The sequence below is a fragment of the Rhinolophus sinicus genome, chromosome 2 (genome assembly GCF_057876585.1).
Source record: "Rhinolophus sinicus isolate RSI-liver-muscle chromosome 2, RSI-T2T, whole genome shotgun sequence".
In the NCBI taxonomy this organism is placed as follows: domain Eukaryota; kingdom Metazoa; phylum Chordata; class Mammalia; order Chiroptera; family Rhinolophidae; genus Rhinolophus; species Rhinolophus sinicus.
The window spans coordinates 28,286,727-28,313,295 of NC_142502.1; the positions used below are offsets into that span (position 1 = coordinate 28,286,727).

The window sequence follows — 26,569 nt, forward strand, 5'->3', positions numbered from 1 at the left end:
GTGAGATTTTGTCTTCTACACTTCTCACCTCTATTTTATTCTCCTTTCACACTGTAGCCTCCCCTGCTCCCTACTCTCTTGGAAGGAGCTAATGTTCCTGAAACACTGATATTGGGCTTGGCCATGTGACGTAATTGATCAAGGCAATACACATTCAAACAGAAGCTTTACATGTAATTCTCTGGTTGAGCCCAGCTCTTGAGTTTCTACCCTGAGAACAGATTGTCTCCAAAGGAGCTGCTCCTTCAGCCTGGATCCCAGAATGAGAAGATGAGCTCACCTGCCTATGGGAGCAGAGCTGCTGTCATCCTGCAGCCCTCAGGTAAAAAAGCAAATGTGCGTTGTTGTAAACGATTGAAAATGTACGTGTTATGTAGAAAAATTGACTAATATGCACAACATTCCAGTGTCTGTCTCATGCTGCCTTCATTTTGTCCCATTCTTAACTCAACGTAAAAGTACCTGCCAGTCTTGAAAGTGCCCCTTCCCTATTTCCACAGTTTGACGTCTGCGAAGTATATTACGAGGTGTACCATCAGTCGTCCTGGGATAATTGCAATCACAGGGCAAGCTTTCTTAAAAACAAATATTTTTCTATATCCCTTCAATTCTTCTGCCTTAGGAGATTCCCACTGTGTGCGGGTCCTGAACAGAATCCCAGGATTGTTCTGAGGGCCTTACATATGTTGCTGCAGGTTCAAAGTGTGTAGCCCTGACCTACCTTTCTCAAGGCTGAGGTTCAGAGAAGTGTAGTGTAGTATTTCCTCAAATATTTCAAATGTGATACTTTATTCAGTTTCTCAACCATTTATTGAGAACCTACTATGGGAGACAGTGTGATGCTAAACTCTGTTGAATCCAAATTTCCTGAAATGTCATTGTTGTACTAAAAAGCCTTTTAGTCCAAAGGCATGGAAATCACTACAAATTAGAACAAACAAGGCAGAATAAAAATCAGTTCCTAATAAAGTTACAACAAAGAGCTACGCTACTCAGGAGGGAGACGAAATAAGCAGTCTTATTTCTGAGGGATCAGTATTCAGAAGTAAGGGCTAAGGAGTCATATGGGCCTGACCAAATTCAGCTTCAACTGTATCCTTTTCCTGTCATCTTGGGCGCATTATTTACCTCCCGTACCCTCAGTTTTCTCATCAGAGGCAATGCCTGCCCCACGGCATTATGGAGATGAGGTGAAGTAATCACGTTGAATAAATTGTCATCGTACCTGGCTCAGGCAGTGCTCCATAAATTGTTGCAATCACGAAGACTTAAAATAGGGTGTGGCCTTTGAATTAGGCTTTAAAAATGGGTAGTTTTTAGGGGGTAGAATAGGCAGGGAAATACATTTTTCAAAGAAGGATATGAATAAAAATTTGTATGAACTATTCAAAAAAAAAAAAATCTCCCTTTACTGAACTTGGAAACTGAAAACTTTTCTACAAAGGGATGGGGCTCAGATAGGTTCAGAATATTGTCCTAGGTCACCAAGTTAACAAGGAACAGAACGGAGACTTGAACCACCTCTGCCTTCCAGCAGCATCGGAAGCTTTCTGTGACACCAGCCTGCCCCTTTCCCAGGAGCACACTTTGAAGGACTTGCAGCCTGTGTCTTGTTGGTCGTTGTTAACAGAGCTGGATAATTTCATGTACATGACACCATACAGACAATGTGTCTTTTTACATTTTTAATGTTCCTTTTCAAATAAGTTCTTTCAATTATAAAATTAGTATTATCCATTACAGAAAATTTGGAAAATACCAAGAAGCCCAGAAGAGGAAAAAAAAATCTCTCTAATTCTCAGTCTCTAGAGAAAACTGGTGGCAACATTTTTTATATTGTTTTTAGTCTTTTCACTCAAAGCATGCTGTTTTGAAGTATGCTATTTGTATTGTGATTGTACGGCACTACACTTACTTTGTTCTGGGATCATGATAATTTATGTATCTGATATTCATTTTTTTTTGGATATTCAGGAGAGGGTGGCATCTGTGTGAACTCTGCCTCCACTGTCACATCTATTCTGACACACTGACTCTCCTCCTTTCCTCTTTCCCTCATAAAGACGCTTGTGATTACATTGAGCACATGTGGATAGGCCAGGATAGTCTCCTCATCTCAAGATCACGTCAGAAAAGTCCCATTTGCCATGTAAGGTAACATATTCATATGTCCTGGGGATTAGGACACGGAATCTTGTGGGGGAGGGCCTTTGTTCTGCCTACCTGTGATTCCCTTCTCTTATTTTTAATCCAAGATCTTAGAGTTTCACTAATAACATTAAAAGTTGTACTGCTGAGACCATGCATTTCCACATGCTCTTGACTTAAGAAGGACTGAGTTTCCTTGACTTCCAGTTACATATTTTTCATTTGTAGATTGAAACAATGTGGGTTTAACCTGAAAGCACAGCACACTGAGTAACACTAAAGAAACCAGAATTTTAAGCAGGGCGGTGCATCAATTGTTGAGTGTTTAAGTCCAGTTTCCTGGATAAGACCAGACTCAGGAATAATCAATAGCTGAAATAAAAAATATGGAGGGTTAGACCCCACTTTCTGACTCCTAAGAATGAAAAGGCTTGCTGAACACCAAATGTGAAATGATTTAATGCCATATTCAACAAATTCTTCAGACAAGGCCAACTCACTATTTTATTCTTTTTAAAAATGCATTTCCGTGTATTCTCCCAATGCTGGGGAATGGATTTCTATGTTATTTACCCACTCACCTGACTGAAACAAAACAACAACAAAGGAGCAGAGAAACAAAACAACAATACAAACTGCATTGTTTATTCATGGTGATACTGAGGAAAGTGCCTGATCTCATGGAGCTTACACGTTGTTGGGAGAGACAGACAGACAGAACGCAAGTAAGAAATAAGGTTATAACAAATTCTGGTAAGCACAATTAAGACAATGAGAAAACAGGTAAATGAAAGAATAAAAGAGAGATGTCAACCTCAGCTAAGACGATTTTTCTGAGGAAGTCATGTAAAAGCTGTGGCCTGAAGGATGACAAGGAGCCAGCTCTGTGAAGACCTGAGGAAAGAGTGATGCAGGTAGGTGAGACAGCCTGTGCAAAGCTGGGGCATGCTGTTGCGGGTAGTGAGAGGATGGGGGTGGGGAAACATGGTTGGAGCATATTGAGCCGGGGGAGAATGTAATAGGATGTAAGTAGGGAGTTTTGCAGGGTTAAGACTATTCAAAATCTCACAGGTCACACTAAAGGGTTAGAATACCCTTTTCAATACAATAGAAATCAGACTTTGGGCTTTGAATTATGAGCCCATCACAGACTCTAGAAATTAGGTTCTGATGATGGAGCGAGCCAGGAATCTATAGAAGCAGGTGTTTTGTTTGTTTGTTTGTTGTGGGTTTTTTTGTGTGTGTGTGTTGCTGTGGCTAAAATTAACTGCAGAATTCCCTGTCTTCCTATTGTCTGCTACCCCCTGTCTCTGCATGGTGAAGCAGACCTACAAGTGAGATACTAACTATTCTTAGAAGAAGGCCGATTGAATTTATGTGTGTCTGCTGGTTGCTCAGAGACAGTAACAGAAACTGGAATATAGTTGGGTTTATGGATGTCTTGTGAGGACTAAGGCCCCCTGCATCTTCTGATTACTGAAGCCTCTCTGCCTTATTACTCATATTACAAAGAATACACTCAAATTTCACTATGAAGTGTTATCATATGTGATAGCCCCGCGCCTTTTTTTTTTTACAGAACTTCATACGTACAAAAGTTCTCCTGTATTTTGGCTGCTAAGACTTTTTCATTTTAGTAATGAGTACATTTAGAATTTGATCAAATGCTTTTGGTGCATTTCATCAGATAATCATAAAATTCTAATCTGTTGAAGTTAAATTAATAGACTTTAAATGAATAGACTTTATAGACTTTAAATAGAATTAAATTGATAGACTTTCTAACATTAAAGCAAACTTCCATTCTTGGATGCCAAGAATGGATGTATCATAGATGCCAATTATGATGTGTCATCTTTTTATATATTGCTGGCTTTAGTTTGTAAAAGTTTCTTTGGGATTTTTTGCATTTTTGTTTATGTGTAAGAGTGTTCTCTCATTTTCCTTTGTAAAGTCATCCCTGTGGGATTTACTACTGCGGCTGTTCTACACCAAACACTATATCTTAAGTGGACATTATAAATACAAGTGTCTTCTCCCTGTTCACATGTGCACTCCAGGGACTGCACGTTAGATGATTTGGGATATGGGGTTTGCCTGTGCGTCCTGGGGGTTAGTGTCATTACTCCTCAGTCTTGGAGGGTGGGTAGGAAAAGGGAACTAATAAATAACACATCACACACGTCTCACTCACTTGACAAAGAGGTATAGCTTCTGTAGCAAGGCCAGGGAGTAAAAGATATTTGATAAATTGCAAGACAAGAAATCTTTTGTGGCCAAAGCAAATTTGCAACAGATGTAGTTGAAGTTAAATGCTTTCTGAATTTAGGAAATTGTTTACAATTTTTTCCTAAAGTGTCATAATGGTAACAATTAATAATAATTAAACGTTGATTGAGTATTTAAATTTACTACAATGCTGTTTACTGAGTGATGTAAAGTTGTATGTTCAGAGGTTAAACTTAAAATGGATATGTGACTTGAAATAGTGTGGAGATAATATCTGGTAATTATAACACGCGTATTCAATTTAAAAATCTCTTCTCTCTCTTCAGGAAATACAGAACTGCTTTATTTTAAGTGATTAGCAAAAGGGCAGAACTTCTGCAAGCGTTGACATGGTGTTGACAGCAGCATCATGAGCGGCAACTCGTCCCTCCCTGCATCTGCGCAGCTCTGCTACGAGAACGTGACCGGGTCCTGTGTGAAAACCCCCTACTCGCCCGGACCCCGCCTGATTCTCTACACAGTGTTTGCCTCTGGGGCTGTGCTGGCCGTGTTTGGAAACCTCCTGGTGATGACTTCAATCCTTCACTTCAAGCAGCTGCACTCTCCAACCAATCTCCTCATCGCCTCCCTGGCCTGTGCTGACTTTCTGGTGGGGGTGACCGTGATGCCCTTCAGCATGGTCAGGTCGGTGGAGAGCTGCTGGTACTTTGGGCGAAGCTTCTGTACTTTCCACACGTGCTGCGATGTGGCATTCTGTTACTCTTCTCTCTTCCATTTGTGCTTCATCTCCATCGACAGGTACATTGCTGTTACTGACCCTCTGGTCTATCCTACCAAGGTCACGGTGTCTGTGTCAGGGATATGTGTTGGCATTTCGTGGATCCTGCCCCTTGTGTACAGCGGGGCCGTGTTCTATACAGGTGCCAATGACGATGGGCTGGAGGAATTATCTAGTACCCTCAACTGTATAGGGGGTTGCCAAAATGTTATAAATCAATTTTGGATTTGGGTAGATTTTCTGTTATTTTTCACCCCTACTTGTGTTATAATAATTCTGTACAGTAATATTTTTCTGGTGGCTAGAAAACAGGCTAAAAGGATTGAAAACATTAATAGTAAAGTGGAAGACTTATCAGGGACGTACAAAATGAGGGTGGCGAAGAGAGAGAGAAAAGCAGCTAAAACACTGGGTATCACAGTGGTAGCATTTTTGATCTCATGGTTACCATATATGATTGATTCATTTATTGATTCTTTCTTGGGTTTTATAACACCTTCATATGTTTATGAGATAGTTTGCTGGTTCAGTTATTATAACTCTGCTCTAAATCCTTTCATTTATGCTTTATTTTACCCTTGGTTTAGGACAGCAATGAAACTTATTATTACTGGCCAAGTAATAAAAGACAGGTCATCAAACTTAAATTTATTTTCTTAATTAGCCTAAACTTTAAATTTAAGAATTGGTGATATGTTGGGAATGTCCCAGTAATTGTGACGTGAAATACGGTACGTGAAAATGATCCATTAAATTGGGGAGAAATGGTACCTCAATATCAGTAGCATAACTTTTATGCTTTTGTTTTCTTGGTAAGTTAAATATCTTTAAGAATTTGATAGAAACATATTTACTAAAAAATGGTTAACATAAAGATGATTTTATTAGTTTACACAAATCTATGCACTTCTGTGCTTTGTCAGTTGTTTTTATTATCCTTTTCCAGGCATTCCTTTCAAGCTTACTTTTCTGTCATTTTCAAAGGTTTCCTGGTTCCCTGTTCCCTGGGTAAGTCTTGTATTTCCTGTCTTTCTCTGGACTTGGTTAACTTTGCCTTCATTTTGAGAAGCTTGTTTTTGGGGTCTGGTCTTTCTGGAGCTCGTAGAGATCGCTGAGCCTTATATATCAGACTTTTCAGACTCAGGACCTGGCTTTTATTTTGTATTTTGTGGGTAGTTTTCAAATGTGGGAATAACCGTGACCAGATCACAACAGTGATGGTCCTTGTATGTGATTGCTTTCTCATTCCATGAGGTTTGTTGTTTTACCTTTCAGTCATGAAGGAAGTCGATTTTCTGTCTTTTTCTTTTTCTGTAGACACTATTTTATAAACAAAGTTTGTAGATTATTAATGAAAAAAATAACAATGTATTATAAGCTATGGGAGAAGGATGGATTTTTAAAGAAGTGGTAATGTGGCATGTAGCTTTCTGGAAAAATATGTTAAGCATCTTGCCTCATATTATTGATAAACTCAAACCTAATTTTTCCAGATGTTAAAAAACTCAAAGAAAATATTGCTTTTATAAATTTTCATTGGAGAGATCATGACTGAAAACCATATAGATTCATGTTCTCGATTTAATTTTTTAAATTTAAAAGAAAACATGGCCATGCCTAGAAAAAAAGTCAAGCTTGGAAAACTATGGGCAGCATACAAGATAAAGAGAGGGTTAATAGATTTAAAAATATAAAGGCCTTCTAGACAGCAGTGAGACACAGACAAACAACCCACTGGACAAACTAACAGGCAATTTCACACAGAAAAAATAGAAATGGCTAATTAAAATGCCAGATGTAAAAATAATCAAAAAATTGTAATGAAAGTGTGATGGAGTTTCATGTACCAAGTTAGCAAATCTTAGAAGGATCCGTAATCCCCATGGTTAATGAAAGCGTAGGAAACTGAGCACACTTGTGAGAGAATTGATCACGCTCACCTGCATCTCCAGAGAACATGATAGAGTTTCCAGTTTCTGAGGGGAATTAAACATTTTATAAAAAATGTAAAACATGCATGTCACTTGACTCTATAATTCCATTTCTGGCAAGTAACCCTGAGAAAAGAGCCAGGAAAGGAAGCAAACATAACAGGAACACTCATTGTATAACTCTTAATTATTACTGGAAAAAAAACCTAGATTAATATGGGATAAATTAAGTGAATTATGCTCCTCCTATGTAATGGAATATTATAAAACCTTTAAAAATTGCTAACAAGTTCTGTATAAATAGACATGGAAAGAAAACCACAATATCCATTTTAAAAGACTACAAAATAGTACATATAATATGGGTGTTATATATGTAAATACTTTTATATGCTTTTACAAAGTCTAACTTTATGTATAATGGACAGTGTGAGATGTGGGGGTGGATTTACTTTGTTAAATTTATATCTATCATTTGAATATTTCTGAATAAATTAACATATAAAAACTGTTATTACTATAATTTTGACATTAGTTTGCTGGTTTGCTTGTTTTAATTTAATAAAAATATATTCTGAATATATATGTACATATAATATATATTTGTATATATATTTATACACATATTATATATATATCCCTAGTACAATATTTTTTTCCTATCTAATAAAACTAAATTGTAACTGCTTTGGTATAATTTAGGAGCTGCATCTTTTAAAAATATTTATTAAAAAAATAGCTAATATACAATATTATAAGTTTCAGGGGTACACCATAGTTATTCAATATTTATATACCTAAAGAAGTGATCTCCATGATAAGTACAGCAACCATCTGACACTATACCAGGCTATAACCATATTACTGGCTATATTCCACATGCTGTACATTACAGTCCCAAGACTTATTTGTTTCATACCTTGAAATTTGGACCTCTTATTTCCCTTCATCTTCCCCTCCCTTATTTAAATTTTTCGATTACAGTTGATGTTCAGTATTATTTTATATTAATTTCAGGTGTATAGCATAATGGTTAGACATTTATATAATTTAAGAAGTGATCCCCCTGACTAACCTATTACCCATCTAGTACTCTATGTAGTTATTACCATATTATTGGCTATATTCTCTCTACTTTACTTTACATACCCATGACCATTTTGTAACTACACTTTGTACTTCTTAATCCTTTCACCTTCTTCACCCTGCTTCCAACCCCTTCCCATCTACCATCACAACAAATCTAGTACCCATCTGACACCATATGTAGTTATTAAAATATTATGACTGCATTCCTTATGCTATACCTTACATCCCCATACCTACTTTGTAACAACCAATATGTACTTCTTACTCCCTTCCCCTTTTTTCACCCATGCCCCCAACCCCCATCTGGCAACCATCAAAATGTTCTCTGTGTTTAAGAGTTTGTTTCTGTTTTGTTTGTTATTTTTGTGCTTAGATTCCACATATAAGTGAAATAATATTGCTTCTGTCTTTGTCTGATATACTCCACTCAGCACAATACCCTACAGGTACATTCATGTCACCACAGATGGCAGGAACCCATCCCCTTCCATGATTGAGCAATATTTAATTGTGTATAAGTACCACATTTTCTTTATCCATTCTTCCACTAACAGACATGCAGGATGCCTCCACATCTTCGCCATTGTAAAAAATGCTGCAGTGAATTTATGGATGCACACGTCCCTTAGAAATAGTGCTTTGGGTCTCGGATAAATACCCAGAAGTGGGATTACTGGGTCCTTCATTGTCTCTTTTTTGTTTTAAAGTCTATTTTGTCTGTTATACAAGTAAGTATTGCTACCCTAGCTCTTTAGTTTGTTTGTTTGTTTCCATTTTCATGAAATAACTTTTTCCATGGTTTTACTCTCTGTCTGTGTCTGTCCTTCAATCTGAAGTGAGTCTCTTGTAGGCAACATGTGTAAAGGTCTTATTTTCTTATCCATTCACCAACCCTCTGTCTTTTGATTGGAGAATTTATTCCATTTACATTAAAAGTAATTGTTGATAGATATGTATCAATTGCCATTTTATTATTCATAATTTGGACCTATCCCCCCCACCGCCCCACCTTAAAGAAATCCCTCTAAGATCCCTGTAATATTGGTTTGGTAGTGATGAACTCCTTTAGCTTTTTCTTATCTGGGAAGCTCTTTACCTTTCCTTTGATTTTAAATGACAGATTTGCTGGGTAGAGTACCCTTGGTTGTAGGTCCTTGCTTTTCATCACCTCAAAAATTTGTGCCAGTTCCTTTTGGCCTGCAAAGTTTCTGTTGAGAAATCAGCTGAACATCTTATGGAAGCTTTCTTATAAGTTACTATTTGCCTTTCTCTTGCTGCTTTGAAAATTCTCTCTTTGTCTTTAGTCTTTGCCATTCTAATAAGTCTAGGTGAGGGCCTGTTTGGGTTCATCCTGTTTGGGACTCTCTGCACTTCCTGGACTTGTATGTCTATTTCCTTTGCCAGGTTAGGAAAGTTTTTAGTCATTATTTCTTCAATAGTTTCTTCAATAGCTTTTTCTCTTTTTCTTCTGGCACCACTATGATGCAAATGTTGTTACTCTTAATGTTGTCCAAGAGGGCTCTTAAACTCTCCTTATTTTTTTGGATACGTTTTTCTTTTTGGTGTTCCAATGGGGTGTTTTCTGCTACCTTGTCTTCCAAACTGCTGATTTGATCCCTTGTTTCCTCTCGTCTGCTGGTGAATCCTTCTAGTGCATTCTTCCTTTCAGTTACTGTATTCTTCACTTCACTTGGTTCTTTTTTATGGCTTCTATGTCTGTCTTATGCTTGCTATCTCTTTGTGGAAGTTCTCACTAAGTTCCTTGAGCATCCTAATAATCACTGCTTCGAACTCTATCAGTGGAAAGTTACTAACACCCATTTCGTTTAGCTCTTTTTCTGGATTTTTCTCCTGTTGTTTTACTTGAGACATATTTCTTTGTTTCCTTATTTTGGCTGCCTCTCTGTTTTTTTCTATGTGTTAGGTAGGTCTTCTATGTCTCCCAGGCTTGCCCAGGTTGCCTTATGTAGTAAGTGTCCTATTGGGCCCATTGGCACAGTCTCTACACTCTGGGTGCTCCAGAGAATCCCTTGTGTGGGATTTGTGTGCCCTCCTGTTATAGTTGAGCCTTGATCTCTATTGGCATATCAGTGGGTGGGATTGACCCCCAGGCTGATTGGCTATAGGGTTTGGCAATGTCCATAGCTTACAGGCTGCTGTGCTGGGGGATTACCCCACTGAGTAGGAATCACCCCAGCGGACTCTGGTGCCTTTTGAGACCACCCTTTGTGTGTGCCGCTTGTGGGACTAATTAGGAGGAGTTCTGCTATGGTCTGAAGTCAACCTCCAAGTTTATTTGTTCTGGGGCCTCTTTGGAGGGTCTCCAGTGCAGGCCTAGGTCACTCACTGCCTGTGACTGTTTGGGGAATACCTGGTAGGAGCTACAACGTGATCTGTGGTTGTTTGCGCCTGTGCTAAACCTCGAGGTGCGTGAGAGAGACCATGCTATGACCTGAGGACGTCAGCATGAGTATCTGGCCTGGGGTAGCTGCACAAAAAAGCCTGGCCACCTGAGGCCTGCTGCCACCTGCTGGCACACTTAAGGTTCAGCTGCTGAAAGAGTCTCATGTGGTATGCAAGCTCTGTGAGGCAGGGCCTCCGAGAGTCACTATAGTGGGAAGAGTTGTGGTCACTAGTTTAACACAGACTCTGGTTTGGTGCCAGTGCTGAGCCTAGAGCTACTCAGCAAAAGTCTCAGAGCACATCAAGGCCAGTACTTTCCCTTGGGCCCAGAGACGCCAATATTTTGCCCAGAAAGATTGCAGTGGGGGCAGGACTGGCTGCTCTGGGAAAATGTGCCTCCGGCATTGGGGGAGTTGAATAGGGCAGGGTCCCAATGAGTCAGCAGGACACAGCCCCAGAGCTCACCAGACCAATCAGATTCAGATTTGGCCTTGTGGGGGCGGGCTCAACACAAGAAAGATGGTGTCCGCCTACCTGCTGAAGGGAGGAAGACCTCACACAGGAAAATGTGTGTTGCTCTTCAGTGTTCCCCGGAAGCCGCATACCTCAGTTTTTCCCACCTTTTGTCCCTGACACCCTCCAGTTACTATCCCTCCACTGGAGCCTAAGGTAAGTGCCTGTGAGTGAGTGAGTCTGTATGTGGGCCCGTTAAGAGGACATCTGGGTTTCCCACAGCCTTCTGTCCCACATGAAGGTCACAATCCCCACTGTTTTTTACAGCCAGGTGTTGTTGGGGCTCCTGGTACTGGCACCAGTACTCTGGGCGGGGGAGCCTGGTGTGAGGGTTTCGGGTCCCTCACTCCTCTGGGGGAAACCTCTGCAGCCAAGATCTGCCTCCTGATTCTCAACCACCACACAAAGGTTTGGGGTCCATTCAGCCTCTCTGTCCCTCCCACCAATCTTGACATGGCTTCTTTATATTTTAATCATAGGACTTCTAAGGGGCTAGACTTCAGATAGTTCTCCAGGTTGATTGTTCTCGAATTTAGTTATAATTTTAATGTGTTCATGGAAGGAGGCAAGCACAGAGTTTAGTCTGCCACCTTGTATCATTTTAGGAGCTACATCTTAAAGTGATTAAAATATCTTGGAAATGACATCTTAACATTAATAAAGTATTTGTAATATTGTTTTGCTGCATGTCTTTAAGATCTTCCATCTCTTCCTTGACTAAATATTAATCATGTGCTGCCTCATAACCTCTTATGAATACATTCAGCCTAATTCCACTTTACATCCCTTCCACATTAATATCACACCCTTGAGTTCCATTTCCACATATAGGTATTTCTTAGGTTTCCGTTAATATAGATTTGCAAAGTCATTCCCTCTTCTGGTCTTGTGTTGTATGTCCTCATGGGTCACACTTTGTACCTCATCCTTTGGGGCTGCTGGGACCTGAGTCTGATTATAGGTCTATAGGGAAGGGGTCTTAGGGGTGGTCTGAGGAGGGCCAGTGATCCATTGTAAGGCAGCTAGCTCAGGTGAGAGGATTATAGCTTCTTCAGGCAAGGGGAACTGACCTCCTCAGGCAGCAGTGAGAAAGCTTCCTCTACTGGCAGAAAAGGCTTGACAGAATTTAGGAGATGGAAGTTGCCAGTTTCATATGGGCCTGCCTATCTGTCACCATCCTAATTTTTAGTATCCCTTCCCTTCCCAATCAATGCCAGAATTTTAGCAAAAGATGCCGTGGGAGTTTGAAAATTCAATTTGCATTTTAATTTAGCCACCTACAGAATTAGGCTTGGGGTATGGTTTTGAGAAACTCAGTCCTATGGCTATAGAAAATATGGGTTCCATTCTTTCAAAGTATTCATTGTAGCTTTCAGGTCCCTTATACGGAACTTGAACTCGTAATTTATAGCCTCTCTAGCTCATTATTTTCTTCCCCTATGTTCTCCTGAGCAGTTAAAAAAAATAAACCAACTCATTATACTGGTCATTTTAACAAAAATGTTGTATAAGGCAGCAAATACATGTCACCCAGAGCCTTTTCTTCCGTAGGCCCTTGCTTACAGGTATCTACAGATACTGTGAGTAAATGTTTTAGCATAGTAGGTAATGGACTACCAGTTTCTTTGCTACCACTGGAAACAGGGTCTTTAATGCCTTCAAATGCCTCACAACGTATTTAAAACTAATATGACAAGAATCATAGACCTAAACACAAAAACTGAAATTATAAAAATTGTAAAAGAAATACAGAATAAAGTAATTGTGATGTTGTTTTAGGCAAAAGTTTCTTAGACAAGAAAAAAAGCATTAACCATAAAGAATTTATCAGTTGGTTTTTATCAAAATTAAAACTTTGTACTCTTCAAAAAATACTCTCAAGAAAATGAAAAGTCCAATATTCCTAACATATAATTCTAGAGGATTTGTACCCAGTCAACTCAATAATAATAAAAGTTGAAATCTATTAAAAAATGGTCAAAAATGTCAATGGACAGTTAATCAAAGTGGACATATTAGAGGCCAATAATAACATGGACAAATTACCAACATCACCATTCATAAAGTTTAAAACATGAGATACTATTACATAGCATCTAATATGGTTAAAATAAAAAGAAATGGCAATGACAAGTATTGAAGAGAACTTGGAGCAATTGGAACATTCAGAGATTGCTGATGGGAGTACACAATGGTCTATTACTTTAAAAAACAGTTTACAGTTTCTCGTACAGTTAAATATACGCTTCTCATATGATCTAGCAATTCTTCTCCCAGGCATTTTTCCGAAAGAAATAATAACACATGTTGATGCAAAGAATTGTGTATGGATGTTCATACCAATACTATTAAGAACGCCAAACTGAACATAATTTCAAATGTGCAACAACAGACTCGTGGATAAAATAATTGTGATATATTAACACAGTGGCATACTGTTTAGCGATAACAAGGCATGAACTGATAATATACCTAATAAATGGAAAAATGTTACAGACCTTGAGCTGAGAGAAAGCAGCTGGTCACAGAAATCTCATAGTATATGATGCTATTTTCATACCAGGAAAACTAATCAGTAGTGATAGAATGGAGACCAGTGATTGCCTAGGGCAGGAGGAGGGAGATGTGGGGATAGATTGACTATTAAAAGGGCACAAAGAAAATTGCTGAGGTGTTGGAAATATTCTATACCTTGGTTTTGGAGGTGGTGACGTGGGTGGATACATTTATCATGTCATCAACCTGCACACTTAAAAGTGTGAAATTTTCAAATGCAAAGTAGACCTCAATATCAAAAAGCTGATTTTAAAAATGACCAGAAGTCATGCATCAGAAAAATATTTTTCAAAGCCTCAGCTGAGATCTTTTCTAGAGCTCGAAGACAAAAATGTTAATTTTTCAAAGGTCGCATACAGAGTCATAATATTGGAATCTCCACTTTCCAAATATTAAACATTTTGTTTTTTTAATATCTTCCACACAGTTCCTATTAAAAAACAAACAAACAAACACACAAAAACACCTTATCAGAAACTACATTTTATTTGTACATACAGTTCGTTTTATATCTCCTTGAGGAGAATACCTTGTACTCTGCTCTCCCACTTTTCCAAATCAGAATTATTAAAACTAAAACTGAAGCATTCCCGTGTTCAATATATAATTTTGCATTTAATTTTTTCAGCACAAACCAATACTGGAAGTGATGAAGAGTTTTACTGAAAGAGCTTTAGTGACAAATAGGAATCATAAACATATGATCTTACAAAAATAAAAATGCAATCTCAATAATAACTAAAAATAAACAGTATGGCTTTCAAATTCTGGACAAAGGTTTTCAAAGACAGGCACTATTTCCATTTCCTTTTCTATTTCATGAAAAGTTCAAATGTCATCAGGGATTCGAAGCTCGTAAACTTATTTTAACATAAATATAATCATTATTAAAGATTTTCTTTCCACACATTGCACTATGGGGATTCAATCTTAAGGGCTTTGGGTATTTGCAATTATTTAGTTACTTTCCTGAGGGGGCAGAGTGTTTTTAGTGTTATTCTAGCTCTTATAAATTAGGAAAAGAACGCTAATAAAATGTGGCATTCGCATATGCATTATAACAGCTCTTGGAAGACTAACACTTCTCAGATAAGAAATCCTAGGTAATGCAAAGAAATATTTTTATATTTAAATAAACATAATTTTTTGTAAAGATAAAAATTAACTGCTTATTCAGTTCAAAGTAAATTATTTTATGAAACGAAGATATGAGTCAGTTTCAAAACATGAAAATAAGGATTTGTACTTACAAAGAAATAGGGACAAAAATTTGCTGGCAATTGCTGATATATTGTACACATTCTTTTTAAAGGACTTTTGAAAATGACGTATTTGGAATGACACGTTTTGCCCTAGAGGATGATAGCTTTTCCAGGTATCAAAACAGAGAATCATGGGCAGTGATTTGCCAGCTCCTGTAGCTACACAGCTCTGCTACGAGAACGTGAATGGATCCTGTGTCAAAACTTCCTACTCGCCAGGCTCCCGCCTGATTCTGTACACGGTGTTTGGCTTTGGCTCTTTGCTGACTGTATTTGGAAACTTCTTGGTGATGATTTCAGTTCTTCATTTCAAGCAGCTGCACTCTCCAGGCAATCTTCTCATCGCTTCCCTGGCCTGTGCTGATTTCTTGGTGGGAATCACTGTGATGCCCTTCAGTGCAGTGAGGTCTGTGGAGAGCTGCTGGTACTTTGGGGAGACTTACTGTAAATTTCACTCTTGTTTCAATGGATCATTCTGTTATGCTTCTATCTACCACTTGTGTTTTATTTCTCTCGATAGATACATCGCAATCACTGACCCTCTGGTCTACCCTACCAGGTTCACACCCTCTGTTTCTGGAATATGCATTGCCTTCTCCTGGCTCCTTTCCATTATTTATTCTTTTTCCCTTCTTGGCACAGGAGCAAATGAAGCTGGGCTGGAGGAACTAGTAAGTGCTCTCACCTGTGTGGGCGGTTGTCAAGTTGCAGTGAATCAAAGTTGGGTATTGGTAAATTTTCTATTATTTTTCATACCCACACTTGTGATGATGATTGTTTACTTCAAGATTTTCCTCATTGCTAAACAGCAGGCTAGAAAAGTTGAAAGTATGGGCAATAAGACTGTGAGATCGTCAGACAGCTACAAAGACAGAGTGGCCAAGAGGGAGAGAAAAGCCGCAAAAACGTTGGGCATTGCAGTGATAACATTTCTGATTTCATGGTCGCCATACTTCATTGATACAATAATTGATGCCTTCCTAGGTTTCATCACACCCACCTATATTTATGAAATATTAGTTTGGATTGCTTACTATAACTCGGCTATGAACCCCTTGATCTATGCTGTATTTTATCCTTGGTTTCGAAAAGCCATCAAACTAATTGTCACTGGTCAAATCTTAAGAGAGAATTCCTCAACAATAAGTTTATTTTCTGAGTAGTTTTTGTATTTAGATTGTGACGATTGAAAATAGATTCTGAGTGGACTCAAAATGGGGAGAAAAATATTGATCATAAATGTGCAAGATCTTCTTAGGTAAAAGCATAGAATTCTGCTTCAATTTTGACCCAAACACATAAATTCAAGTTCAATTTTCTTTGGTAAATACAACACTAAAATCTGATTGTAGTGGAAACAGCACAGCCTTATAGCCATAAATGACTGCATTGCAGTACCAACTCTGACATTTATTGCTGTGATCTTGGGTTGCTTAGTTCTCTCTGATCTTCACTATACTTCTCTGGTTAATAACACCTCCCTTGTAGTATTCTTGAGTAAATGTAATATATATATATATATATATATATATATATATATATATATATATATATATATGCCTTTTATTACTTTATTAGTTCAATCCCTGGTGATATCTTTTCTCAGTTCCTATGTAATATTTTTCTATTAAAATGTGAATGCAACTAAGAAATATTTAGAGAGGTGATGGCTCCTTGCTCAGAGAGGGCAAAGCACTGAGTCTACACTGTCTGGTGTTCAGCTTTGCAGAACCAAAAATGTGATGTCAGAGTCACATACAATCAGTCCAGACATAGAGCATTAAGTACATATCAACTTAGTTATTTACAATGAGAGAGGTAACCAGTGTCATAAGTAATAACGTTCATTTATTCAGGGAGCTTCTTACTGGTGAGTAAGTCTGCTCAGAAAATTACATTAGAATTCAGAAGTGGTACCAGTTAACATATGTTTAAAGCAAGGGCTTTAATCTTATAATTCGTTATTTTACTTTATTTTGAAATTAACTTATTCATTATCACTTAAATTGGGCATTGTTTCAAAATTATTTACAGGAGCTTCAAGGATGTAGAAAAGCATAATTTTAAAATATGTTGAAAAAAAGAAAGAAAAATAAAACGAAGTATATAAAATAAAGCCAAGACAAAGGCTGGAAAATGTAGTGTTTCCTATGACCCATAAACTTGGTTCCAAAGCTAAAAAGGGAAACTGAATTAGTTGTGCAATTCACAGTGGATAAACCAAGCCAGTTATTTCAGAGAGTTTTCTTGGTAGTAAAACTGAAGGGTGCTGTATGTTTCATGAACAATGTAAATCAATTACTTGATTCTATTCTACCTTTTGTCGCAATAAGACATCAAGATTTTACAATCAGATTATCAGGTTTTGGGGCAGGAGTGAATATATATAAAAAAATTCTTGCTGTATTTCTTTAATTTCTAACTGATGTAATAAAGCATTATCTATTAGCACATCATTTCTAACTATTATCACACAAATGCTTTGAATGGGTAAGCCTCTTCTAAGAATGAGTTATTTCTGATTATACTGTTCTTAGGAGAAACTCTTGTCTTTATTTCATTTCACAGATGACGAAAGTCACCCTAGACTGTTTAGTGTCACTTTACCCACAATCCTTCAGTTCTGACATTGAATATCATCAATTTATTTTGCTTCTTGTGGTTTCACTATAGTAACTCTTTCTAATCCTGTTCTGCAAGCTACCGAATAAACATACTGCCTCATTTTAAAAATAAAGAAGCTAAAATGAAAGTGTTTAAGAAATCTGATGAATGTGATAAAGCTTCTGGATTCAAATAAGTATTTCTAACATCTAGTTTAATACATTTACTCTTATCTTTCCTTTTTTTAAAATAGCCTTTCTAATATGTTAGACAAATCATCTAATTTTGTCACTTCCTTTCCAAGATCAACATAATATCCTGTCTATTTTTACGAGTGTTTGAAAACTTTCATTATAAAAGACACAAGCTACTGTCATCATTATTCTCTTCTGTGAACCACTCTGGTTGGTTCACAATCAATTGGCCTTTGCTACAAAGAACATTTATTGAGTGCTTATGGTATGTAATACATGAGTTCTGGAACCAAAGGATATAACAATAAAAGCAACTTAAACCTAACATATATTTATCTATGTCAATGGGACACTCATTCTGTGCATGGAATTGTCTTAACTTCATTAACTCACGTCGTCTTCACAACAACCTTATGAGCAAGGGGATATTATTACTTCTATTTTAGAATGAGGAACCTGAGGCATTAAGAAGTGAGTCACATGCCCCTGCTGGCATACTTTGTTTAACAATAGAACCAATATGGACACCCAGGGGCCAGAGAGTAAGTGAAGTAACCACTAACTTCTTCCTCTCCTTACAAAAGAGAATGTGCCCACCCTCCATACTCAACTGGTTGAGAACAATTTGGAATGCATGCTTTTATATACATTTCTGCAAATTAAAAAAAATAACCATCATAAAGAAAAGTTCATCATAAACAAAGTTCTTTGGGGAGATGGGGACATTGGAGGGAGTAATTAATTTGCTGTGATATAAAATTTTAATGTACTGTTTTTCACTCATCACATCTTTTCATTATTGAAATCGTATTTTATTGTATGAGATTTTGTTCCCCTGAGGCTGAATGGAGGGTCATTTAGATAAACTGTATCTTAATTACTAAGGCAGGGTTGGTCTAAACATCAAGCAAAATCATGATCTTATTGTTTTATAATATTTACTTATTTGGTTCCTTTGTACCTTTTCTCCACACAAATGACTTCAACTCATCTAAGCATTGTTGAGGGATTCGAAATTTCATCTAGCTTTTATCCTGCGGATTATATTAGTTCATTATTATATGTAAAAATATAATTATGTTTGCAAATTTTATGCACCCTTGATAGCTCAGGTATTTAACAGGACCTAAAGTTTCCCTTTATATTTTTTCCATGTGTAAAGATTAAAACAATGGAGACAATAGATGGATTTCTATGCATCCTTTCTTAGGGACAACTATGTTCATTGTGTCTGTGACATTACTTTCTGCTTTCTAATGATTTGCTGTGCATATTTGTTTTCCCCCAAAACTGTGTTATTCAGGAAGATGTCCCTTCTTTTCATTTTTATAGTGCCAGCAGAAACCTTCCACTGTACTTGGAAATAAAGAATAATCAATAAATATTTACTGAACAAATAAATGCATATTTCCTTTAATTGTGGAAATAATAAGTTTATATAAAATGTGCATTGTCATATTAAGAAAATATGAATCTGCATGAATCATTTTTTATGCATCAAAGTGGTTATCATTATCAACTTTCTAAAATGAAGGAGATCTCTCAAAATGAATGGTAGGATGGTGGCATGTATTCTTCAAATTATTCAGGAAAAGCATAAAGAAATGGAACTCTAGTAATCAGATTTGTCCTTCCTTGCGTATCATTGGGACTCGTGGCCCACTGAATATGTCACTAGATTTGGAACAGTCTGCACTTGGTGCTTTGCAAACAGACTATAGCTACACTATTTTATGTACTAGTGCACACAGACTTGCTCTACTAACTCTCCATTCCCAACGTTTTAAATCACTGGGGGTAGATTATAAAGGTGTCCATGAAATTTTGGAGATTTAAAATCCCATAAAAGGTCTATTCTAATTCTAAATAAGATTTAAAATCACACCCAGTTTAGCACTTTTATCTTTCCTATTCTGGTCAGGGCTATCTGAACCTAGGCCTCAGGGTTCTGTAATGGGGAGGGGGGTAAACCTGCTTTAATGTTTTGTTTTGTTTTTCCTCTCTCCTTTTCTTCTTGTAACCCCATCCACCTTGCACAGTAGAGCAGGAATGGAATAAGGAGAATATTAATAATGAGAGAAATATTAATAATGAGAGAAAAGTTTTCTCATTCAGCCTGGTAATGCCATAGGCCTTACATTGTGGCAAGCGCCCAAATGTAGGCTCTGTCATGCGGTACATGTGTGACACATTTTGGGAGAGCCTGCCCAGTGTCCAGTTCCCGATGTGCATGAGCCACTCCAGATGACCTCTTTCTACTTCTCTCTAGAGTCTGTCTATGAGTGGAAACCTTACAGGCTTTTGCTTCTGGAGTCTCTGTCCAGGCAACCACACTATTGAACAGTGTGTTGGGAACATGATTCAAGCTTCATTCCCTCTTTAGATCTGCTTATTTAATAATCTCACTGACCTGCCCTGTATTTATGTTGAGCAGAGGCAAGTAGACTAGGAGAGAGATGGCTGGGAGGAGAATTGGGCTGGCAGGGAGAGAAGCCCCTACTTTCACTGTTTCAAGTGTCAAAGATGCAGGAGTTTCATGGGCTACTAGACATGTGGGAGCCAGTCAGGCTTGGCCCTTCTGGCAGGTCTCCCAGCTCAGGGTGCACAAAGTGTCCATGACACATCCACAGGGCTTGAGGAGGATGTTGGAAACAGAAAACCAGTATTGATTGCAAGATCTGGACCTTGGGAATGAAAATGCCTCCTGCAGGGATGTCTGAAGCACCCAGATATACTCTGCATGACAGGGACACTATGGGAGGGCTCACTACACAGAGGTCATGTCCACCAAATGAAGGTCACAAGGAAACCAAATTTGGTGTCAAATCATGCTGCTCCTTTTCTTCTTCTCTCTACTTCTCCCTGTAGAATAGAGCAGAAAAGGAATAAAAATTCCTCTTCCCTACAACCAGGCTTTTTAAGCTTGGACACCAATAGCTCTAGACACAGGGAGGGCAAGGCTAGTCAATTGGACATAGAAGGTTGTTTTAAACTGGAGCCGACCGGAATGAAAATCTTTAACACAGAGTGACTGGACATCTGTCTGAGATCCCATGAAGGGATGATGAAGGAAGAATTTCTAGAGCTCATTTGGAGAATGTGATTGGAGAAAAATTAATTTTGTGTTGTTTCTCACCACGATAATAGTATTCCATAAGCAGTTAACGTACATTTCTAAAACATGCCTGTTAAACACAAATTAATTATGTGATAAATAGAATGAGAGTTGATTCAGTTATGCAATATTTTGAAGATTTCCTTGGACTGTTAATTAGACATAAGTGAGTGTGTGTTATCAACACCAACCACTGTTCATTTACAGTTTAACTCTTTGACCCTCCTTTGTGTTCAGGTACTTCTAGCCTCTAATGCCAAGAGACAAGAATACAAAACATTCTCACCCTTTCCTCTCAGTAACAAACTTCTGAGTTTGGGCACTGGATAGACCACAGAGATAATTAATGCATCTTTTTCCCACCTCTATCATAATGAGGACTGTCCCACACTGTCAGGCCCTGGGGATATGGCTTATTTAATGGATTTTTATGTTTAAAATGTTTTAGAGAAGTTCAAAAGTTAAGGGTTGAGTGTAGATGATGTAAGGTAACCAAAGTTTGCCTCTACAGCCTGTCCTTTTTGTTAGAATCATAACCCCCTGAAAAACATGACCACTGACTTAACTTGATCTTTATCTGATACAAATGCATTTACTCAAGATGGTCTTATGAGCAAGATAGGAAATCATTTATGTGCAAGAATTTTAGAGGCTTTAAGAAGCGCCTCCGATTTACATCTCACCTCAGCATGAGGCTGCGTGCTCTTTATTGACTAATCCCAAATATGAAAATATAAAGTAACTTAGATTTCTAATAAGTTCAATGGTGTAAAAAAAAGGTAAAAAAATGGAGGACAGTCCTTCTCTTTTCATAGACTGTAACTTATATTAATGTCTCTGTGTGGTTGATTTCATGGACATCTGCTCCCATTGGATCATATCAGGTTTATTATCGTTCATTACTCTTTCACCGCCTCTAATGGTTGGAGTCGAGCAGATGCTGCCCCGGTTTGTTTTGAGAGGCATAATAGTGTTACCTGCTGAAATATCACCTTTGCTATTAAAAATACAAATGGGTCCGGATAGTGATTCCTAGAAATTTGGGTTTCAGAAATAATAAAATTGGTTAAAAATTGGGGGAACTAACAAATAACTAACTTTTAACTTTACCAGCTAAGAACATCAAAAATAGCAGCAGCAGCAGCAGCAACTGTATGTACTTTGACAATATTTCATTAAAGTGTGGTTTAATATCTAAAGTATGGAAAAGGCATTGTTTAACAATAAAGGACAGTACTGTAAGTTGAATAAATGTTCTATTATGAAACACTCCATCATTCTTAGTTTTCTCCTATTTCTGACCAATGAGAGGTTTGCCACAGTCCAGCTCATTCCCAGCCTGGCATTTCCACATAACTGGCTTAGAATTTGAAAGCAACAATAAAATGCATAAATACTGAGAAATTACTTTAGAAATACGGTTCCTTCGGTCTAGGTTCTCTGCCCCTCCTAGAACCCTGGCTTCACCTGAGGACTGTGACATGTATGATTTAAATCTTTATATAAATATTTTAATTCACCTAAGAAAGGAGAAACTAAATTATATTTTCCCCTGATGTATATGAGCAGGTTCAACTCTTACAAAAGTCCTCAATTTTCCACATGCTAATTAACATCAGATATTATTGATCATTCTAATATTTGCCAATTTGATATATAAAACTCTGTTACATTTTTAAATGATTTGTACCATTGGCATCTTAATGTATTTATTAACCATTTATATTTTTCCTCTGTAAATTTGCCTGTTCATTTCTTTAGTGGAATGTTTGTCTCTGTCTTACTATTTTTTAAAAAGATTTTACAGTTTTAAACCCATTAACCCTTTTTCATCATATATACTGCCAATGATTTTTCCCATTTGTTTTTTCTTTTTTTCCTAAACATGGCTTTGTTTTTTCTAAAGTTTTAAGAAATTTAAATTGAGTGTGTGAACCTATATGGATTTTTTGTTCCACCAGTGAAATAATGCAAAAGCTATATTTTCTCTAATTTTTAACATCATCTAATTTATTCCATAACTGGAAGAATCAGTTTTGATTTTGTGAAATACATGAAGCAAGATGCCTTACATTATTGTCCCAAAAAGTTATATGCCATATCAATATTTCTTGTATAAACCATCCTTTTCCCATAACTTCCACTCATTTTCATTTTTATCATGGATAACGTATAAGTTTTTAATAGTGTTTATAAAAAAAAATGGTAGAAAATTGCCCTCCATCATGACTGGTAGGTAAAACAGCACACCTCATGTAAAAGGACAATCACTACTGCTGAAATTGTAGCATTTGCTCATGGTTATTTCCACAATTACAAATACCACGCAAAACATAAAATATGAGTCTTGTCTTGAGTCAAAATGATGATGTATATGGACTAGAAATCTATAGGAGCCCCAGAAAGACTGATCCTTGGAACAAGCTGCTAAAAATGAATTCAAAATTAACTGAGTCCAGAGAAACACAGAAACACAAGTCTTTCACAGGGAACATGGAACCAGGAAACCTTTGAAAATGACAGAAAGGTAAGCTTGGTAGGCAAGGCAAAAAAGATACAGGAGGCCTGGAAGAAGAAAATAATCGACAACTGACAGAGCAGGAAAGAACACAGATTTGAGGAAACTAGAAAATATGAACTTTGTGTCAACCACTATAGTAAATATGTTTCTATCAAATCCTTAAACACATTCACTTCACTAAGAAAGTAAAAGCATAAAGGTTATGCTGTTGAAATTGAGGTACCATTTCTCCTCAATTTAATGAATCATTAGCATGCACTATATTTCATATCATAATTATTGGGAAAGTTTCAATCACATTTTCAATTAATTTCAAATTTTTAAATTATCAATTTGGAATTTAGGCTTATTTAGAAATTAAATTTATGGTTGATGAACTGACTTTTATTTCAGGGCACTTATAAGTTTTATTGCTCTTCTAAACCAAGGGTGAAAAAAAAATCATCACTCAAATGATTTAGAGCAGAGTTATAATTACTGAACTAGCAAAATATCTCATAAAATATGAAGATGTTATAAAACCTAAGAATGAATTTTGAATGAACCCATTACATATGGTAACTATGAGATCAACACTAACAGTAATATCCCAGGTTTTAGCTGCTTTTTTCTCTCTCTCTTAGGCACCCTGGTCTTGCATTTCCTTGATAATGCTCTACTTTCTACTAATCATTTTCATTTGTTTTCTAGCACCAAGTATTACTGTACAAACTCATCTAAACAAAGATGGATGTGAAAATAATAGAAATTCTATCAATATCCAATTTGATTTATAAGAAGTTGATACTACCCAAGAAGCAGAGGTCACGTACTAATTCCTCCACATACTAATCCTCATGGGTGACTGTATACAAGGGACAAAATCCAGGACATGCTTAAGCAATTTCCTGGAATCAACACCATGCATACATTAAGTAAAATAGACTAACTGCTACCCAAAAGTTTCCCTTAGGAAAATAAGCAAAGAAAAGAAAAGAAAACAAAACAAAACAAAAAGACACACACACAAAAAGCAACAGCCCCATGAAGTCACAGAGAATTTTTTGAGAAGTGGAGAGTGAGTATTTTTTTGACAAGTTGAGAGTGAGTATAAAACTTTGTAAGGAAAAGAGAAAGTATTCAAAGAAAACAAATATTTTTTTCAGGTTCCAAAGAGAAGAGTCAATGGAATGAAAAAAAAAAAGGAAGGGAAGGAAGTGTGCAGGGAGCAGGGCATGGTGAGCTCTGCCACACTTAACAAATAGGATTTAACATTTATTAGTCAAATAAACATTTTTGGACAAGTGACAAAGAAGTACGCATCCTAATATAACTGGAAAACATGGAGTTATCCTATTAAGTTTGAAGTACAGTTTTTTCCTCTTCATTAATAGTCTTACTTGATTTTCAAAAACTAATTTCAATTGGAAAATGTAAAGATATCTTCGACTTACTCAATCCAATTGCTTATATTTGTTCAGAGAACAAATTCACAGATGATGAATTGTCCTTGAAAATCTGACCATTCACAATAAGTTTTATGGCTTTCCGAAACCATGGGTAAAATAAAGCATAAATCAAAGGGTTCACGGCTGAGTTATAATAAGCACACCAGCAGCAAATCTCATAAATATAGGCAGGGGTTATGAAGCCCATAAAGGCATCAATCACTGAGTCGATACTATAAGGTAACCATGAAATCATAAATGCTATCACCGTGATACCCAGGGTTTTAGCTGCTTTTCTCTCTCTCTTGGCCACTCTGGATTTATAACTGTTTGAGGATGATTCTGTTTTGCCACCAGTAGTTTCAATCCTTTTAGCCTGTTTTCTAGCCACAAGAAAAATATTACTATAGAGAATGATCATCACGATGGTAGGTATAAAGAAGAGTAGGAAATCTATCAACACCCAGTCTTGATTTACAACAACTTGACAACCCCCTATACAGTTGAGGGTACTAGATAATTCCTCCAGCCCATCGTCATTGGCACCTGTATAGAACACGGCCCCGCTGTACACAAGGGGCAGGATCCACGAAATGCCAACACATATCCCTGACACAGACACCGTGACCTTGGTAGGATAGACCAGAGGGTCAGTAACAGCAATGTACCTGTCGATGGAGATGAAGCACAAATGGAAGAGAGAAGAGTAACAGAATGCCGTATCGCAGCACGTGTGGAAAGTACAGAAGCTTCGCCCAAAGTACCAGCAGCTCTCCACCGACCTGACCATGCTGAAGGGCATCACGGTCACCCCCACCAGAAAGTCAGCACAGGCCAGGGAGGCGATGAGGAGATTGGTTGGAGAGTGTAGCTGCTTGAAGTGAAGGATTGAAGTCATCACCAGGAGGTTTCCAAACACGGCCAGCACAGCCCCAGAGGCAAACACTGTGTAGAGAATCAGGCGGGGTCCGGGCGAGTAGGGGGTTTTCACACAGGACCCGGTCACGTTCTCGTAGCAGAGCTGCGCAGATGTAGGGGGGGACGAGTTGTGGTTCATGACGCTCCACTTGATATTTGAAGAATGCTGTTCTTGATTATCACAAGAAGTATAAGATTCTAATTCTCTGTACTCCTGGAGGAAAAACATAAAGTCATCAGGATGGCGGAGGAAATTATCGGATATTACTAACTTTTTTTTTAATTTTCCAATATTTATTATAAATCTCAAATGTTTTCTATAACAAAATGCAATACAACAAAAATTATATTGTACGAGATTACTGAGGGGGTTAATTTCAGCTAATGATCACTTCCCTTAATTTGATAAAATTCCCTTTTAGTTAAATATATGTTTTCTTTTTTTATCTCCAGAATTTCTTTTTGCAACAGGCACTGATATGGGAAGTAATTATAAGGCTGAAGGATCACCTCCTGTTTATTTCTATGTTGTCTGACCTGTGTTCCTGGCTAAAGCAGGCAGAGCTTCCACATAAATAAGTGCCATTAATGGGAAATCCCCAGATGGAATCCCTATACTGCAAGGTGTGAATTTAGAAGACTATTTTCAACAGTGATTATTAAGAAAGTTGTTCTACAAAACAACTCTTTACATTAAATTGGGGTAGCTGTTACATTTCTCAAGCCAAAGATTTCTTTGTTCTTAGACTTGAACCTTTCCTCTATTCTCAATCCTGACATAGTCACCTTATTGGGTTTTTGTGAGCGAAACAATAGCGTGCAGGCAGTGAGAGTCAGGACTTAGCTTTTTCTTTCCTGTTAAGAATCATTTATGCATCTGC

At 37.4% G+C, this 26,569-nt stretch overlaps 3 protein-coding genes across 3 annotated transcripts; 2 read left to right on the plus strand and 1 right to left on the minus strand.

Annotated features, from left to right (window-relative positions):
* Positions 1–286: 286 nt before the first annotated feature.
* LOC109447941 (trace amine-associated receptor 6-like) lies at positions 287–5,815 on the plus strand. The gene is made up of 2 exons (XM_019732707.3): positions 287–322; positions 4,823–5,815. The coding sequence occupies exons 1-2, from the start codon at positions 287–289 to the stop codon at positions 5,813–5,815; spliced, it is 1,029 nt and encodes a 342-aa protein (XP_019588266.3).
* A 9,216-nt stretch (positions 5,816–15,031) lies between these two features.
* Positions 15,032–16,072, plus strand: LOC141569889 (trace amine-associated receptor 7a-like). The gene has a single exon (XM_074324388.2). The coding sequence runs from the start codon at positions 15,041–15,043 to the stop codon at positions 16,070–16,072; it is 1,032 nt and encodes a 343-aa protein (XP_074180489.2). The 5' UTR covers positions 15,032–15,040.
* Positions 16,073–24,771: 8,699 nt separating this feature from the next.
* LOC141571900 (trace amine-associated receptor 6) lies at positions 24,772–25,829 on the minus strand. The gene has a single exon (XM_074334007.2). It carries the CDS (start codon positions 25,825–25,827, stop codon positions 24,790–24,792), a length of 1,038 nt encoding a protein of 345 aa, XP_074190108.2. The 5' UTR covers positions 25,828–25,829; the 3' UTR covers positions 24,772–24,789.
* Positions 25,830–26,569: the final 740 nt, after the last annotated feature.

Bases quoted from the DNA above. Each gene is read 5' to 3' on its own strand.
- LOC141571900 (XM_074334007.2), bottom strand. From the start codon at position 25,827: ATGAACCACAACTCGTCCCCCCCTACATCTGCGCAGCTCTGCTACGAG.
- LOC109447941 (XM_019732707.3), top strand. From the start codon at position 287: ATGGGAGCAGAGCTGCTGTCATCCTGCAGCCCTCAG. The intron at 323-4,822 runs GTAAAAAAGCAA...GCATCTGCGCAG, and splicing joins TGTCATCCTGCAGCCCTCAG to CTCTGCTACGAGAACGTGAC.
- LOC141569889 (XM_074324388.2), top strand. From the start codon at position 15,041: ATGGGCAGTGATTTGCCAGCTCCTGTAGCTACACAGCTCTGCTACGAG.